The sequence below is a fragment of the Melospiza melodia genome, chromosome 3, assembly GCF_035770615.1.
Source record: "Melospiza melodia melodia isolate bMelMel2 chromosome 3, bMelMel2.pri, whole genome shotgun sequence".
NCBI classification, from domain to species: Eukaryota; Metazoa; Chordata; class Aves; order Passeriformes; family Passerellidae; genus Melospiza; species Melospiza melodia.
In genome coordinates this window covers 72,360,766-72,379,475 of record NC_086196.1, presented here as the reverse complement: position 1 = coordinate 72,379,475, position 18,710 = coordinate 72,360,766, and the positions used below count along the sequence as shown (strand labels likewise).

The 18,710-nt window shown below is 36.4% G+C and overlaps 1 protein-coding gene across 6 annotated transcripts in view; it reads left to right on the top strand.

Moving 5' to 3' along the window:
* The window catches only part of EPRS1 (glutamyl-prolyl-tRNA synthetase 1), a 37,531-nt gene that overhangs the window by 2,825 nt on the left and 15,996 nt on the right, over positions 1 to 18,710 (top strand). For 3 of the 6 annotated variants that reach the window (XM_063152227.1, XM_063152225.1, XM_063152229.1), the window contains exons 3-18: positions 4,045 to 4,144; positions 5,935 to 6,091; positions 6,825 to 6,964; positions 7,613 to 7,713; positions 9,063 to 9,189; positions 9,347 to 9,539; positions 9,918 to 10,089; positions 10,608 to 10,841; positions 11,869 to 11,953; positions 12,292 to 12,351; positions 12,645 to 12,665; positions 14,751 to 14,861; positions 16,360 to 16,496; positions 17,197 to 17,404; positions 17,843 to 17,955; positions 18,582 to 18,699. In XM_063152227.1, the coding sequence (XP_063008297.1) occupies positions 4,045 to 4,144; positions 5,935 to 6,091; positions 6,825 to 6,964; positions 7,613 to 7,713; positions 9,063 to 9,189; positions 9,347 to 9,539; positions 9,918 to 10,089; positions 10,608 to 10,841; positions 11,869 to 11,953; positions 12,292 to 12,351; positions 12,645 to 12,665; positions 14,751 to 14,861; positions 16,360 to 16,496; positions 17,197 to 17,404; positions 17,843 to 17,955; positions 18,582 to 18,699 (2,077 nt within the window). The remainder of the gene's footprint in view (positions 1 to 4,044; positions 4,145 to 5,934; positions 6,092 to 6,824; positions 6,965 to 7,612; positions 7,714 to 9,062; positions 9,190 to 9,346; positions 9,540 to 9,917; positions 10,090 to 10,607; positions 10,842 to 11,868; positions 11,954 to 12,291; positions 12,352 to 12,644; positions 12,666 to 14,750; positions 14,862 to 16,359; positions 16,497 to 17,196; positions 17,405 to 17,842; positions 17,956 to 18,581; positions 18,700 to 18,710) is intronic. The other 3 variants (XM_063152226.1, XM_063152230.1, XM_063152228.1) reach the window with 1 other exon arrangement.

Below are 18,710 nucleotides of genomic sequence, written 5' to 3'. Positions count from 1 at the left end.
ATCATTTTAGGTTCCCTCATGTGTGTGTATAAGCAAAGGCATGATGTTATGTCAGGAAAGTGCTAATTACCTGTGTAGTGCTATTCAGTGTATCCATCTGCACACTGTAGAAAGAATATTGGAAATTTTTGTAGTATTCCATTGTCTGTCCTTCTAAAAATACTGTGCCATTGGAATGGGTAACTTCAAGTTTGGGACACAAAGATGGTTTTTACAGTCTGAGTAAGATCAAATGCCTATCAGAAATGCAGGACTAATACTGTTGGTTTTGGGAAGCTGCACTGTCATCTTCAATTCCATATGAGTTAAGACGTGGATATATATCAAGAGGAGAGATCCTGCTGCCTGACATATCAGTGGAAACTCTAGCATTTAGTATCTGCAGTTAGGAGCATATTTGTACATATGAGCATTGCACTTGTAACCTAAAGTACGGTAACACCATGATGAATTTAGAATTACAGATTATAACTGTAGTTTTTGAACACTGATTTTTTTTTTTTTTTTGAAGACTGGGTGGAATCTATTGTTCAGAGACTTGCTGGCAAACTCTCATTTTGTGAGCTAATTCAGTAGAAGATGCTGTTAGAGCCACCAATGCATTATAGACTGGAATACCTGCTTGTCTGTAGAATGGCTATAGAAGCAACGTGTTTCATCTTGTATTGGTGTTACTGACTTGCTCTGCATAAATTAACACCAACTGAGCATTTCCATGTCTTCTAACCTTAGGTAATAAACTTGTCACTACGTACATGTGTTTGCAGAAAATCAAAGCACAGGAAGATTCACAGCCTTCAGTCATGGTTGTTTTACTGGTTGCAAATACTGTTTCTGTTTAAAATGTTAGACCTGAACTCACATAGGGGTTCTTGCATAATCTGATATTGCATATTGTCTTTTGCTGTGCCTGGTGATGGCACTGAATTTGTGATTTTGAATAAAAGTAAGAGAAATATGACAGGTTATATTGGGATTTAATTGGTACAGCTTTAATAATCTTCAGTGTATGTTTTGCACATGTGGGATACAGCTTACATAACAGAAAGTTAATTGAATATTCTTTACTTGCAGGAGAAAATTTTCCCCTTAAGTAGCCTTAGTCAGGTTTGGATTTTGTTTTCCTTTGACTGTTTGGGCAGTGTATGGATATATATATATATAAATATATGCATATATATGTGTTTATACATATATGTGCTCTTGTGACACAATATTTTTAATATATATAATTTGCTTTAAGATAATATTTCTTTCATTAAATAATTTAGTGTTGCCATGCCTTCTTCCTACTGCATTGCAAAACCACTCATTTTGGCTGTAATGGAACTTGTCAGAAATGTAAAGCAAACACTCTTTTTCTGCACTTTGGCCCTGGGTAGATAATGTCTAGAATCACGGGCCCATCAGATAGAAATTTTGTGTGTTAGTGTCCTCTCTTCCCTTGCATTGGCTTATGTTCAAGAAGTTATTCCAGACCTCAGTATTGCATTAATTTTCCCTTGCTTGGTTGTAATAATTTTGAAAATTGATTCTCTGCCTTAAAGCCTGTTAAAAGTATATCTGCAATGTGAGAGGCATCAGCTGAACTCGTATCTCAACTAATGCTTTTGCTAAATGGATTTCATGGCATCAGTTCTGCTGAAGCATCTTGTTTGGCATGTTGTGAAAATCACTTTGGATGTTTCAGATTTTGATTTTTTTTTTTTTTTTTTTTAGAATCCATTAGTTCTAATGACTTCACTTGAACAAGAAAGAACATTTTATTTGTGATTCTTCTATGTTTGGTTTTGCAGCTCAGTTAAAATCTGGTGACAAAATTTTTAGCTAACTAGCAGAAACTTAGCTGTCAGCCAGCTACCTAAAAGGTTTATCATTCATTTGAGATGATGAATTTTATTTGAAAGGTTATTTTTGAAGACTTAGCTTCAAAACTTTTTGTAGTAATAGCTCCTAAGCAAACTACTCTGCTTAGTGCTGATGGCTTTATGGAGAGTTTTGGTGTACCTGTGTCTTGTCAAAACAAGCTGCAGTACAGCTTTTGTGTGCTGAGCACATACACATTTCAGAGTAGTTGTTCTTCCTAGGCAGATCAAGCAAAAGCTTTTAGCAAATCAATTCAACATTGATTGATTATGGTTGGAAATAATTTGTCTTTTGGATTTTTTGTATTATGTGTTTGCTATTATTTTTTGGTCCCTTTTTTGCATCTTGTCTTCTTGAACATTTGCCCTGATGTTTAACTATGTGGCATTTCATGTCGCTCTCAATAGCTACTCTTTGCCTGTAACATTGCATTTTCCCTGTTCATTCTTCCTAACTTAGCCCTGGAGTTAGCAAGCACTGGCTGCAAAAAGTTTTTTATAACTTTTTCAAAGAGGTCAATTAGTGATGTTTGGGTGGGAGTATTTTGTTTTTCCTGAAGAGAATAACAACTTTTAAAGCATAAGAAGATTTACTCAGAGTAACATTTTCCCTTTTCATACATGTATTCAGCTTTGCTTGAGTAATCAAGGGGTATTTGTTTTGATATGAATTAGAGAAAACAATAAAAGTGCATTTCACAAACTTTTCAAGTGAAACTGTATTGGAAATGATTTGGGTTTTTTTCAGTTTATAAAAGCTTCCTTAAAATCTGATAGTGGAAATTAGAATAGGATACATTTTTAATTACACAGTAGGGGATAATTTAAACACCCTACTGTGACTTTGGGTTTTAGTTACATTTTATGGATCTTCTATATATATGCTAGATCCTAGATGCTTGGAAAGCCAGCAAAATTAAAAACAAGCAAACCAAAAAACCCCTCCCAATGAACTATATTCCTTAGGTTGTACTGCAATTAGCCTAATGAGACTGGCTGGTCCATTTGTACTAAAAATGGGACACATTCTAATTGTTAATATATCAAGCACATTCTGTATAATTTTCAGAACTTTTGTTGATTTTTGCCAGCCTTGAGGGCTATCACAATTCTTTTAATTCTATAAAGGATGCAGTAGGTAAAAAAGGAAATAGAGAACAATGACAGAACAGAAGTGGAACGTTGGTTGGACAAGTTAGAGTATAGCATTCAGTCCATTAAATGGGGTAAATGTAAAAAAAAAACCGCAGGGACTCCTTTTGTTGATATCAATGCTTGTTTTAGAAGCAACTGGAGCTCTGTTTTTGCGATCTGCATCTGTGTGGGACTGTAGAGTAGAGATGAGTATTATCTGGAGAACTGATGTTTCTGGATGCATCTTTCTTCCAAAGCTCTTTAGCAAATATTAATTTATCTTAGATGAACTGGAAGCTAGATTTCTGACTGTACAGCTTTTTTTTATACTGTATATAATGTAGAAAAGGGGCATGAAAACAAAGGAGTACTCCCTTTGGAGAGCCCTTCCTCTGCAGATCTGTTGAGAGCTTTCATAAGCGGAATGGGGACAACAAATTCAAATTAGTCTGTGATCTGGAGAAGACTGGGTAAAAAAACAGATACAGGCAGGGAAGTTTGTTCACCAGGGGATGGTTTCTGTGAAGTGTGAATTGAGTAAAGTAAGTAACAAATGAACAGGGATTTTTTTTCCCCTGATGCTAGCCCTTAAAACCATGATGAAGACCTCTCAATTCTGTTGATTCACTAGGAATCCTCTTCAAAGTGATCCTTCTTTTATGAAAAGAAAACAGATATTGATTAGCTCCTTATAATCTGGAAAATCTGTAGCTTGGGTTATACATATGAATTCTGTCAGCTGTGGAGAGAGTTTTAGTATTTGAAAAAATAATCAGTCTTATTTTCACATTTTCAGCTTAAACTAAATTCTCGCACATTTAGAAGGTTATTATTCCCTCTGGTGATAGAAAAACAAGGACTTATTTATTCCTGTGCTAGGTTTATTTTATTTTTGTTTTTCTACTCGGGTGACCTGGTACCTGTTGGCTCACCTGGAAGTTATTTTGTGTTTGCTTTGCACATGTTTCAACTATGTACATGCAATTAAAGTTGAACTGACTGGAGGTAGTAATTTACCTTTGTCTTGCCCCTATCTTTTTTTTAGGCAAGTTTCATTTTCTGATGTGAATTCAATAGCTCGGTACCTGGCTCGAGTTGCTGCCTCTGCTGGGTTGTATGGCTCAAATCTGTTGGAACACACTGAGGTGAGAAGGAATCACAGAATCATAGCATGGTTTGGGTTGGAAAGGACCCCAAAGACCATCTATTTCCAACCCCAAAGACCATCTGTTTCCCATGCTTGGGGATACTTTCCATTAGACCAGTTTGCTCAAAGCCCCATCCATCTTGGCCTTGAATCACTCTCTTGTCTCTTAGGTTTTTTTTTCCTTTTCCCTTTTTGTCTTGGCCTGTTCTGAGTTTGGGGGCAGGGGGGGTTTGGGGTTTTTTTTTGACCTTGTGTCTGCATTTTACTGTTAGACTGAGGTTCCAGCTATGTGGGATGCTGAAGGGTTTGCTTTGGTAAGCTTCCTCCTTCATATAAAGAAGTATAAAGCCTAAGAAAACTGTATAAAGACTAAGAAATCTGAGCCTTGGAAGGGTTGCCCTTGCCCACTCCTGCAACAGCAACTCCTAAGCAGACAGTTTGCTAATAGAAAATAATTCAAGTTGGAAGGTAAAACTTGGATTTTCCGTCCTCACTTCCCTCAGCTCTGTTGCCATCTGTCTTGTAACACTTCAGTGTAACACCGAGGAACACTGTATGGCATTGAAACCCTGAAGTAGCTTTTACTGTGTATGAGAGACAAAACTCTGACCCTGGTTTCCTCCTGGGTCTAGCTCAGGATAATCAATCATATGCTGAATTTTAAATTGATAACTGAAACTAGCAGACAAATTGAAATTTACTTCTCTGAAATTTGGGGAGGAACTGAAGGATTTGATTCAGGTCTTTTCTTCTTGAAGCCAGTGGTAATCACTCTTCAATCACTCTTCTGCCCTCATAGCTGGTCTCAAGGGAAGTGTTGTCTTACTACTTGGCCTGTGAGGCATTAAAAAGTTGTAAGTTATCTTGTGGCTATTTAAAATTTCTGTCCAAATCCTTTGTTTCTAAGTTAAGCCTAGACCTCAGCAAACACACTTTCAGGGCTGGTACAATACTTCTTTTCACTTCTGCCTCTTTCCAAAATAATACTGTGCTTGGAGAAGTGCAGGGACAGCTGCGTTTGTGGTGCACATATTTTGGCGTGCAACTGCAAATGACTGAACTGAATTCTGTGGAGGTTGTAATTACATCTGTGCCTGCCACGTTGGCTTGAACGTTGGACGGATTCCCATTGCATTTTGCAGAACAGTTACACATGAAATAGGACCAGAGAAAAGACACTTAGTCTCTTGCAGGACTGAGGGATTCAGTTTATATACAGGGCTACATTATTAAATAGCCTAATTCTTAATATTTTTTGTGTTTATGTACAAAGATAGATGGAAAAGACTTTTGCAGGAGTGGGGAGTAGGACTTGTGAAGATCAGGGATTTGATTTCTTTAAATCTAAAAGGAGATGAGGAAGAGAAAATAGGGACTGAGGGGCAAATGATATACTAACCAGCAGCAGCACCAGGAAGAGGAAGTAGGTCGCAAATAAGATGTGTAAATAGCTAAAGGAGAGTGATGATTTTTATATACTCTTGTGATAAGGGAGTACCTGAGAACTGCTTATTATTTTAACAATGGAAATAACTTCAGTGAAGTTGATGTTTTCAGCAATTTGGATTCATGCTGAAGGAAGAAATTAAATTTCATTGGTGAATTTTTCAGTATAATTTATTTTAAATATTCCTTCAACATATGTTATGATCTGATATATTTAATTCTAATGTTCCTGTTAATATCTTCTGTTCAGCTGTTAGATCAATTGTGTATTATTCAGTTATTTAATGAGCTTAATTCTCATTCCATTAGTAACTTTAACTGTCTTTTGTCCCTTCAAACAAGATTGACCACTGGCTGGAGTTCAGTGCTACAAAGTTATCCACTGCCAGCCAGTTCCCTTCAGCCATCCAAGAACTCAACCACTGTCTGTCTCTACGGACCTACTTGGTGGGAAACTCTCTGAGTCTTGCAGATTTGTGTGTCTGGGCTGTACTAAAAGGTATTGGTTTATATTCTCTGTTTCACTGGCTTGCAATATCAATATTTTGATACTCAATCAATATACAACAGGAATCCCCAATTTTTCTTTTTTTGTAGAAGTTAGTAGTGACTTCTAGCTCTATGAAGACTGTCTACTGTCATGCACACTGCTGTGACCTGTGCATCCCTAGTGATGGCAGTAGTGTAGCTTAGGAAATCCTAGATTTTATTTTTTTAAATTGTTGCTACATTTGGAAATTTATGAGCTATAATCCCTAGGTGGAACTTTTTCTAATATCTTTTGTGCTAATAATTGCAAGAACATCTTTTATTACCTGTTGCCTCAATATGAAAATGTGCAACATAAAATTATATGCATTGACCTTTCTGTGACATTATCTTAGCAGAGGAAATTTCTTCAGTGTTTCCTTTGAATTATTAAAAGAGGCAGATGTTACTTTGCAAAATACTCTTTAGAAGTCAAAGAAGCTTTGATGATCTGTTTTCATGGATTTGGTTTTTATTTTCTCTTAGCTCTATATCTAAAGGTGATAGGTGACAATCTACCATTCAGTATCACTTCAGTATCAATTCCACTTGAAAGTAAAGGGAATAATTAGGATTAAAAGCCAGCAGCTTTTGGTGTTTTTTCAGTGTTGCTGCTCTTAAGAGCAATCTGAAAAGCTGCTGTTGATAAAAATAATTTTATTTTTATAGTTTAATAGTTTGAAAACTTCTTTGTTTTCTAACAGATAATGGTACGTGGCAAGAGCAGTTAGAACAGAACAAAGCTCCTGTGCATGCAAAGCGGTGGTACAGCTTCCTTGAGGTACAACGTGCTTTCCAGTCTGTAGGAGCCAAGTGGGCTGCTGGCACACCAAAGGTTAAAATGGTAAGGTTTACTCAGGTCTTCTGGAGAGAGTAACTTTATTTCTGTGAATACACTGCAAGAATTTTTTCTTTTTAAGTTAGAGAATTAAATACTGAAAGTAAGCAGTCGTACAGTGAACTAAACTTTTGTAAACTCTTGTTTACAGCTAAGGCTGTTGCTTTCAAATTTAAAAAGCCATGAGTTGTCTAGTCCAGTGTGTAGGTGGAATTGTGGAAGTATGGCCCCTCTTCTTTTAATGAGCACTGCTCTTTAGCTGTATTGTTTGCTTTTTCTAAAGACAGTTTGAGATCCTGATGGACCTGCAAAGATTGTTCTTGACTGAAAGTTGACTGAATTTGTTAATCATGTTCAGGTTAAGAACACTAAGATACAAAGCCTTAACTAGCAATTGTTTTCTTCTATGGAATAAATTAGATAACTTAGTGGGACTTTTCAGTCTGGACCAGATTTGTAGACAAAATAACTTAAAACTCTAGAATTAATCTTTATTTGGAGTCCTGAGTAATGTGAAAGTTGTGAAGAGATGAATTTGGAGTCCAATATGGCAGCTTGTAGGTTTGAAATGAGAATTTGATACAGCAGTTGTTATCTAGAGTTTTATATCAAATTTTACAGCTAATACAATCTGTAATTATGTCTGTTTTCAAGGCAACAGAAAAAGAAAAGAAAGCAGATGTTGGGAAGTTTGTTGAACTTCCTGGCGCAGAGATGGGAAAGGTCATTGTGAGATTTCCTCCTGAAGCAAGTGGGTAAGAAACATGAATACTTTGCCAAGGTTCTATTTTGTTGGGTTTTTTTTGGTGGTTTTTTGGTTTTTTTGGTTTTTTTGTTTGTTTGTTTGTTTTTGTTTTGTTTTGTTTGTGTTTTTTTGTTTTGTTTTGTTTTTTTTTTTTTTTTTGGTGAGGATGGTAATCAGCTTATCAGACAAGGCTGTTAAACCAAATGAGTGTTTAAAGCTTTGTCTCCACTAGAGCTGTTTGTTCTCTGCTCCTCGGTACTTCATTGCACTGTTGTCTGGACTTGGAATAGGGAGTTTGGTTGTGAGATGGTGTTGTGCAGCTCAGCAGTGGGATGAGGAGAAACAGGAGGATGGCATTTGTATGGAGAGTGGATGTGTGTGCCCTGCCAGGAGCTATGATGTGGACATGCAGTCCTTATGAATTGGGTAAAGGGACTCAGTGCTTCCCAAGGCAGCTTAGATTTGGGAAAGGAAAGATGTATGGGATAGCCTTCCTTGGGGAAGCTTGACACCAGATGTATAATGGAGGGCCAGGGGTCCAGATTGTGTGGAATACCAAAGCACAAACTCCTTAAAGACCACACAGAGAAGATGTGATGAGCCAGTATAATAAACTCAATTTTCAGCCAGCTTTTCATTTTCTGTTTCTTTTTGGAGTTGCCTGATGGTCTATAAAATTTCCACTATTGCATTTGTTCATTAAACTGGCTGTTCAGCATCATGTGACTTCTGTAGTTGAGTTTCTTACTCTATTAGTCCAATATGAACTTTACTCAAATATTGTGAATTATGTATTATGTACGTGTATGTCTATAACATATATTGTTCTCAGCTTACTTGAGTAGTTTTTAGTGTCTTAATCCTGGTGTTTTAAAATGCTGTTCTTCAGGGACATGTTACTCTATTTTGTAAGAGATTTTAATTTTGTGGATTTGGGGATTTATATTTAGTTTAAATTAGTCAGTAGCTTTATAGCTTATATTAAAAAATATGCAGCAATTGGAAAATTCCACTCTTGAGAATGTGGTAGGTTCAGATTATCTGGTCGCTGCTCCTGGGTATCATCAGCAGTTGGTTTAAGTTAGTGTGTAAAAATTGAGATAATTGCAGTCCAATCTTTATATCCATAGCAACACTCTAATTTACAGTTTTAGTTATTTTTAACAGTCAACTACTAAATTTGTGGTAGAAGAAACATAATCTGTTTTCATAAACGTGTAGTATTTCAGTAAATATCCTAGGTTTGCTGTTTGTTACACTTAGGTATTGCTTTCCATTCTTTCTCCTTCCCTCACAAATAAAGAGTCTAGCTGAAGTAGTTCTAGTGTATATATATATTTTTTTTAATTTCCTTTTTAGATATCTGCATATTGGTCATGCCAAAGCTGCCCTGCTAAATCAGCACTACCAAGTTAACTTCAAAGGAAAACTTATTATGAGATTTGATGACACAAATCCAGAAAAAGAGAAAGAAGACTTTGAAAAGGTAAGTGCATGCCTCTCTTTTCTTTCATGCTTATTCTTATGGCTTATCCTTCCTGGACAATGGACCATTAAAAACACCACATCTTACATGAAGAGGATAAAGATGTAAGAAAACTACCTTTCCTGAATGTTACAGTGTACGTTTTCACACTTGGCAGGTTATTCTCGAAGATGTTGCCATGCTGCACATCAAGCCAGATCAATTTACATATACCTCGGATCACTTTGAGACAATAATGAAATATGCTGAGAAGCTTATTCTGGAAGGGAAGGCGTATGTGGATGATACTCCTGCAGAACAAATGAAAGCAGAGCGTGAGCAAAGAGTGGAATCTAAACACAGAAATAACTGTAAGATATTTTAAGCTTTGGTCTTGCTTTCTTACCTTTTTGATTTGGTATCAAAGCTTGATTTTTATTAACAAATATGAGTGAGATTACTAAATTGCATATCTTAAAGGTCCTTATAGGGACTTGAAAGTGTTTAGTGCTTTGCTCTACAAGGCTGGATGGATTAAGTACACATTTAGACCAGGGCAGTAAACTTGTGTATGTATGAATTCATCACCATTCATTATCACTTAAAAAATTCACCATGTAAAATGTGTGAAAATGAATTCCAGTGTCTAAAGAGGGGATGACACTGATTTTTCTTACTGCAGTAATGAGACTTGATTCTTTATCAGCTTCATAATACCTTAGAAAATGGTGTATTTTTGTTGTTCTTAGGTGTTAATAAGAATCTACAAATGTGGGAAGAAATGAAAAAGGGAACAGAATATGGACAAACTTGTTGTCTACGAGCAAAAATAGATATGAGTAGTAATAATGGATGTATGAGGGATCCAACTCTTTATCGTTGTAAAAACCAGCCTCACCCTCGCACAGGAAGTACCTACAAGTATGTCCACTTTCTCCTTGTGTGGCCTGTAGCTTTTGCTCTTTCCAGGAATTGCATTTACAATTCCTTAGTAAATTTCTTTTAATGCTTGGAACTTGCTAGCATTTTTCAACTAGAATATGTGATGAGTCTCTTGACTTTCTGAAACTTGTGCAAATTACTTTTAAAACCTGTGAGATGGCCATTATGGTCAACAGTGAATATTATTTCAGTTTTAGTCCTTATATATGTTTGGAAAAAACATTAGCAGTGTAGGGTTATTTTTTTAGGCTTGAATATTAAGGCTGTTATCAGTTCATTTCTTGAAGGCTTTCTTCATCTTAAAATTATATTGCCCTCTGGATTTTTCTGTGGACTATTAGTTGTATATGTGTTATTTTAGTCTTGATTTGAAAGTTTTCAGGATCATAGGTTAGAAATATTTATAATGCTTGAATATAAACTGCACTGAGTTTAAATGTTTCAGTGGGAGGAAAGTGTTTTGTTCTACCCTGCTAATTAAAGATCTTTTTTGTCAGTGTTTATCCCACATACGACTTTGCCTGCCCCATTGTTGATAGTATTGAAGGTGTCACACATGCCCTGAGAACAACTGAATACCATGACAGAGATGAACAATTCTACTGGATTATTGAGGCTCTGGGTATAAGGAAACCATATATATGGGAGTATAGCAGGCTAAACCTCAACAACACTGTGCTCTCCAAGAGGAAGCTCACGTGGTTTGTCAACGAAGGCCTTGTGGATGGATGGTATGTTCCATGGCTGTAGGTCAGCACTGTTCCCTAAGATTCTTGCGACTGGCACATTCATTTTTGCTTTGGGATAGTTTGAATGAATATTTAAACAATATTAAAGAATATAGATTAATTAAACTGGCTTATATATATACAATGTGTCTGTTTCCTACTCTGCAGTAGCTGTGTACATACATATTCATGGTTTGTAATAAACATGAGGCAGCTTATTTTTGGACTCTGGCTCTTGCTGTGGGTGGTATTTACATGTTTTCCACTCTTGAGTCATTGGTTGTTGTCATTGGAGTCATTCCTAAACAATGCCAGAAGAGGGGCTGGATTGAAGTGTTTATGGTCCTGTTCATCTAGTCAAATCCATCCCACTTCTCTCCAACCTGCCCTCACCCTCCTTCTTTCTGTTAATTTTTTCAGATTGATTTGATTTCTGCAGACAGTGTTTGGTGGACTAGCTGTCTAGTTGTCAGTTGAGTTGGAAGATTCCTAGTTTATGCATGGAGCCACTTGGCTAGAGCCAAATTTATCCTTTTTTGTCCCTGCCTGTTTTTTTTCCCTAGAGGTGTAGCTGATCTTATGATGGTGTTTACCTTTCCTTCCCTGAGCCTCCCTGTTAGGTCCTCAGCAAGGTTTGATTCATGTTCCCACCAAATTCAAATGTTACATTGCAGATCAGGACTTTTTATTTCTTACATAAGGGAAAAAAATAGAATTTTATCACTTATATAAAGAGGTAGCATTGTCACTTCTTTCCAGCAACATTTTCTGGGTGCCCTTGGAGGGGACATAATGGATAGGGACATAACTTTTGCCTTGCTAGTTTTTGAGAGACCTAACCTTCACCATACTTTTTGTATGGATAAGAGCTCAGTCTTCTCAGTTAGGTGCTTTCACCTAGCTGGGAGCTTAGTGAGTAAAATACACTGACACTGTGCCTTTTGTGTGTGGCAGTATTAGTAAAGTTCTTGATAAGTGCAGAATTACAGAATTTAGCGTATGGCCCTAATGAAATACCTTTTTCCACTAGGGATGACCCAAGATTTCCCACTGTCCGTGGTGTCCTGAGAAGAGGCATGACAGTTGAAGGTCTAAAACAGTTTATTGCTGCTCAGGTGGGTGTTTTCTTCTGATTCTTTGAATCTCCCTCAATAAGTTTCACAAATTTTTGTGAAGCTTCACTTAATGTACTTGTCACTGGGAGGTTTCTGCTTTTGAAGCTTTGCTACTTTGACATCTATTGCTTCAACAATGGTAGCACCTGTGAGTAGGTGTTGGCAAAACGGACTTGCAGTTTTCTTACTTGGAGAAGGTTTATTTTGCAAGCTCAGAAACTGTTTTTAATGAAAACAAACCATAGAGAGTTTTCAGTTTAAAGAATTTTGTTTTAAATTAGTCTAAGAGCTAGAATATTTATATTAATATGGCGTTGATTCGGGTTTTTTTTATCCAGGGCTCCTCTCGATCTGTTGTGAATATGGAGTGGGATAAAATCTGGTCCTTTAACAAAAAGGTATGTTCTTACTCAGATTTGATGCTACTCCTGATATCCTCTTTCTAGGATATGTAGAGAATCCAGCGTTCATTGGAGTGCTTATCACAACAAGTAGCAGTTGCAGTATGCTGCATCATTTGGCGCACTCTCAGGAAAATGGAATGTCCCCCCTTCTAACCTGAAGAAGCTCTAATCCTATTGATTCTCCTATGCCAGTACTTACTTGCCTTCCTTAGTAGTACGGGAAAGGATAATGGTATTAATGCTGTAAATCTGATCTGAAAACTGCATTTCATTTTTCTGCTTTCAAGCTGCGAGCTATCTGTAAGAAGGTATTACTTAATGCTTTTTACCTTAGCATATAGCTTACAGTGCTGTAAGCATACATAGCATAAGCTATCATTTTGCAGCTTCATAGCACAGTCACACTTGCTTGTATAACAGGAGCTCTACAAACCCACTGAAAATGCATTATTCCTAGTTTTCAAAGGCTGCCCACCTCTGGTTTGGCTGATTTGTCAACATAAACACAAATTTTCCCCGATTTGGTTCACGTTGGCCGCGTTTCCTTTCTGTGGCAAAAGGACGAACGCACTGCGTGCTCTGCCTGGGGAGATCAAGCCAGCACTGCTGGAGTTTCTGACTGAATGGCAAATCAGGAATATTGCATCTTAACATGATGAGTTGCTTTTTGGCAGCAGATGCTTGGACACTATAATAAGGCGATTTATTTTCATGAGGATTGCATATTTTGTGTGATTGTGGAAACACCTGTTATTTTGCATTGGTATTCCTGCTTGGTTTTGCTTAGATAGTACCCAGATCTGTTCATTTAAATAGTTTTTGCTTGTCTGGCATGTGTCTTTTAATTCTTCATGTATTTTGCATTTGATTTGCTACATACACATAGGTTTATGAATTGGTTCTTTCTGTTGCTGCATAAATATATTTATGACTAACAACTGATTTGAGGGGAAGAATCCACAAAGGACTGTCAAGGCTCATTTTTTTTAAATTGACTTTTAAAATGAGTTTCTTAGACCTCTGACTCAGCTCCTTGTACAGCACCATATTTATTAGCCAATTTTATTTACATGTGGCTGTGCAGATTGAAAGCTATCTGCAGTATGAGAAAAACCAGTTGGCTGCTTACAGGTAATTCTGAGCTCAAAGACTTTATCAGTGTGACAACTCATATTTTATACGTGATCCTGTAATTTTTAGCACCTGACGAGGGATTGTGAATTTTAATGAATAAAATAAAGAGCCTGGTAATAACACTATAAAATCTGGTCATTTAACTATCAAAATGATGATATTAAATCATATAATACCCCTGCATTTTGAGATACATAAACAAGTCTTTTTTCAAAGTGTATGTCTAACATTTAGGTGCCTGACTTCAGGTACTACTAACTAATAAAGTCTGTCTTCTTAAAAGTATATCATCATATCACTTTATTATCTAATGTCAAGTAATTAGAAGCTAAATAATTTTCTCAAAAATATAGAAAAATATATAGCTGTGTAGCTTTTCATTTGAGCAGGAATAAACCAAGGAGAGCAAAAATTACTTCATATTAATAAAAGCAGCTGCTTCCTTTGTGTCAGTTTCTAGTTACCCAGGTAGATCCTGGGTATTCCTTTTGGCCTTAGATGACTGCTTTACTTGAATTAGGTATTTAAGTGCTTCTTCTGAACAGTTTGACAAACCAGTATTTCAGGTATAAAAAATGCTGTGAGAAACTACAGCTGCTATGTTTGATAATGGGCAATAAAAACACAGGAAGACATCCTAGTGGTACCTTTTTCTTGCCAAACTCATGTTGTAGAAATCAAAATGAAGTAAATTTTATCGTATTGCCTTATTATAGTATCTGATGTGTCTGTAATAAAATTGCAGACTTGATTGGTGCCTCCTCTGCAGCCAGTTCTGTCACTGATTCTGCTGGAGTACTGGCCTGGAAAATGAGTATGAGATCAGGTCTTGTGCTGCTGGAAAAAGAACAAACTCCACTTAAAAATTACTGCTTTAAATTTAGTTAACTAGAGAAAAAGTGATTCAGATGTAATAGCCTATGTGCACTGTAAAACTGTATCAGAGTACATTTTTTGTGTCTTCACCATAAGGCATTGGGGCATAATTTTGGTTACTTCTGCTGTCAGTAGTACCCAATCCAGTTTTTACTCAGAGTATTTTTGTAAAGATTGGAAATTGTAAAGTATTATCATGACTTTCTCACTATTCTGTAGCTTTGGATGAAAGTGACATTAAAGCAAACTTTGAAAAAATGCAGTAACATAAAGAATACCAGTTAATATTCTTTTTTTTTTTTTTTGTGGTGATTGTTTTGTAAAGCATCTCATTTTTTTGTCAGTGGCATATATTCATGATCCACCTCATTTGTTTTCTGTAGGTTATAGACCCAGTAGCACCTCGGTATACTGCTTTACTGAAAGATGCAGTGGTCCCAGTAAATATTCCTGAAGCTCAAGAGGAGATGAAAGAAGTGGCTAAACACCCAAAGGTTCTTGCTTTACTCTCTTAATATTCTTGTACTGCAGCTCAATAAGGTTGGGAAGTACCTTAGCATGAGACAGTCAGGAAGGGGAGTCCTGCATTTAGCTTGCTCAGATAGCTAATCTGATAGAGATCTATCCAAGGGGTACTTTTGTTTTCCCTCAAAATTGTCAAAAACTGTGCAACTGCTAAACATGTTTGCTCTTTTAAGAGGGAACTCTTTTTGTAAATATATAGAGTGCATATAAAAGGTGCTCTAAAAGGCCTCTCTGGGAGTTTTCAGAGCAGTGAGTCATTACAAGTCTGGAATGGTACTCAAGCTGGTTTTCCTATTGTTTGATGCTAACTTTCACGAGGTTAAATATTAAATTTTATTCAAGCTCTGTTTACTGTATAATACAGTAAGCACTCTTTATCCATTAACAGTGAGGTGTTTTTTAAGTGGTTTATAAAATCAGGTTTTATGTGGAGAGGTAACATATTAACTTGTTGATTCTGTCAGTCTCTGGATTTTTAATATGACTTTTAAATTTGTATAGTAAATAGTTCTTATCAAAAGCTAAAGAACTTGTTGATTTGATACTTTTAGTATCCAGTAAACAGAGTAATATCCCTCAATAGGGAAGTGTGTTACTGATACAACTCTTTCTTGGTGCTACAAGTAACAAAGATACTTTCCTTTAGTCAATTGTGCTGAAACGTCACTGAAAGAATCCCTTAACTTACATACACTTACACTGAGAAATGAGTGAATATTGCTGAGGCTTTGCTTCATTTCTTTGTTTTGATTTTGTTGCTCTGAGTGCTCCTGTAGCCATTTCTTGTAACTGAGAGTTGGACATTGGGTTTCCCCTCTTGCCTGTGGCTGATAACTGGGAAACAGGTTTTGAGCAAATGTGAGAGCTGTGACTCTTCAAGGCTCAAAGACACTGAAGTTTGGTCAGATACAAGCCAGCATATTAAAACGTTGATAGTACCAGTAAATGCTTCCTCCAGTATGTAATGAAATAAATACTGACTTAAATAAACAAATAGAAAACTCCTGACCAGCTGAGAAAGTCTGAACTCACAGCTGTTGGCCTTTTTAGAAAATAGAAGTTTATCTCAATTGTTGAGATACTTTAAAGCTGAATATTTTATAAGTGATGTAGTTCTAGTTTCTGTCTTTACAAATCTATGCAGCTAAAAGAAGGTCCGTATATAACCTTATAGAAAACAGAAATTAGAGTTTTGAAATTAGTTTTGAAGGGAATTTGCCTAGCAAAATGGGAACTTGAGAAAATATTTGGGTTTACCTCTGAGATCCTAAAGATTCATGGACCTTGCAATGGAAATGGAATATGCTGTCAGCGGATTTTTTGGGTGAATTATCAGGGGAATGCGGACAATGCCTGTAAAGAAGAAACTGGAGAGAGCTGTGGAAAAACATTGCAGCTTTGCATTACTGTTGTAGTCCATCTTCTGTCTTCATCTGTTGTCTTTGAAATGTAAACCATTATTCACAGAATGCTGATGTTGGGTTGAAGCCTGTGTGGTACAGCTCCAGAGTCCTCATTGAGGGCGCAGATGCGGAGACCCTGGCAGAGGGAGAGGTGGTTACGTTCATAAATTGGGGCAATATCATCATCACCAAATTAAACAGGTAACCTGTACAGTGGCAGATGAAATTAATTTTGCTTTTCAGCTTTTTGTTGTCTTTTATTTTAACAGGAAGCTTGTAATAGTAAAGAATTAATGGTTGGCAATATATGTCCATTCTATGAGTCTGTGTCTATAAATCTACTTTGAAATATGCCATGAAACTGCCTGTTAGCATAGAGTGTATATTGCTGTAAATTCAGGTTGGAAATCATTAGTCAGTTCTGATACTGCATGTCCCTCTCATCCAGTGCTCTCCATGATTCTGTGGCACTATTGCCGCGGTAAAACAGCACTTTCAGACAGAAAAAAACCACCTGGAATGTTAACAACTTTCACCCCATAACAAATACTGCTTTTGCATACTGAGAAACTAAACCTGTCACAGTTTTAGGTGCACAGCTGTTGAGGTGGGGAAGGGGACTATTTAATGTCATCATGGTATTTTTGAAGTGGTTGTGTTGAGACCATGCCAGAATGGAGTGATAGAGAACATAAATATGCAAAGATTTTTCTCCCCGTGCTTTTTACTCTATATTGATATTTAAGACAACAAAATTAATGGAAAACTTAAATGGCAGTGAATGCACTCTTTCATTTTCTATGATTCACTCTTCAAAATTAACTCTGAACACTTGTTTTTGCAGTATTGAATCAGAACTGATCATTTAGGCTATACCATTATAATTTCTTTTTTCCTGTAGAAATTCAAGTGGAAAAATTGTGTCTATCAATGCCAAGTTGAACTTAGATAATAAGGACTTCAAAAAAACTACTAAGATCACTTGGTTGGCAGAAACTCCACGTGCACCCCTCATCCCAACTGTCTGTGTTAATTATGAACATCTGATCACTAAGCCAGTTCTAGGTAAAGATGAGGACTTCAAGCAATATATCAACCGAAATAGCAAGGTGAGTTGTATTTTTGTCCCCTTTAATTCCACAAAACTTCATGTTGCTTGTTTTTTTTGTTTAATACACTGTTTCTAGTTGTGGTTTTGAAAATAGAATTGTTTTTTTGTTAAACAGATAAATTATGCTGATGTATCTAGTTTCTGTGTTTCCATGTAACCTGTCATAATTTCAAAATTAAAATATGACTCCTGTTTATTCTCAGTTATTACCAGGCTTTTACACATCTGAAACCAATAGTTTGAGTTTTTGTTATGATACATTCTTATGATGTGGCATCTTCTTGCTAGTATTTGTTCTGCTGTTACTGGAATTAAGTAACATTTTGACTCTTTGAAAAGGAGGAAATCACCACTTCACCACTATCCTTCTACCACTCTATTTCTTGCTGTTCCTTTGCTCTGTTAGACGTGGACTGATTTCTTTTAATACTTACAGCAAGAAGAACTGATGCTGGGTGATCCATGCCTTAAGGAGTTAAAAAAAGGAGATATCATACAGCTTCAGAGGAGAGGATTCTATATTTGTGATCAGCCCTATGAGCCAGTGAGGTAAATTACCTGAGAATGGCCTAAACAGACTTCACAGAATTTGCTTTAGCTTGTTGTGTTTTAGTGTTTTCACACACACACACATAGGTAAGAGTAATGTCATCTGCCAATATTTACTCATTACCATGATCTTTGTGAGGAATATCTCTGTGAACTGGCATGGCTTTTATTTTTTTATTCCATTCCTGCCTCTTCAAACTGTCTTTAGCCAAGTGTGTGGTACTTGAGGTTCAGCTAACCTGGACTTGGTAATGAGGTCATGGTTTTGTTGTGACTTGGAGTACAGAAATCAAGTAGCAGTGCTACAGGATAAAACAGGCATTTTTCCAATTAGGGTATGCACATGCTACTTAATTGTAACACTTTCTTAGCAAGCTATTGAAATATCTACATGCAATTATGACATAAACATATAAATATTATAAAAAAATGAAAACGTGCATGTAAGAGGAATCATTGCAGATCCCCAGTTATGTAAATGTAGATAATTACAGCTGTATATCAGACATAAACTTGTAGTTGTGTGAAAGCATCTTTTAGAAAGATTGGCCCATTTGTTTCAATAAATGTTTGATATTTATCTTTTATTTCCTTTACTGTTGTGTTTTTTATAAATCTTTTTATAGTCCGTACAGCTGTAAAGATGCCCCATGCATTTTGATTTACATCCCTGATGGACACACTAAAGAGATGCCAACATCTGGGTCAAAAGAGAAGACCAAAGCTGAAACTGCAAAGAAAGAGGTAAACTAGTG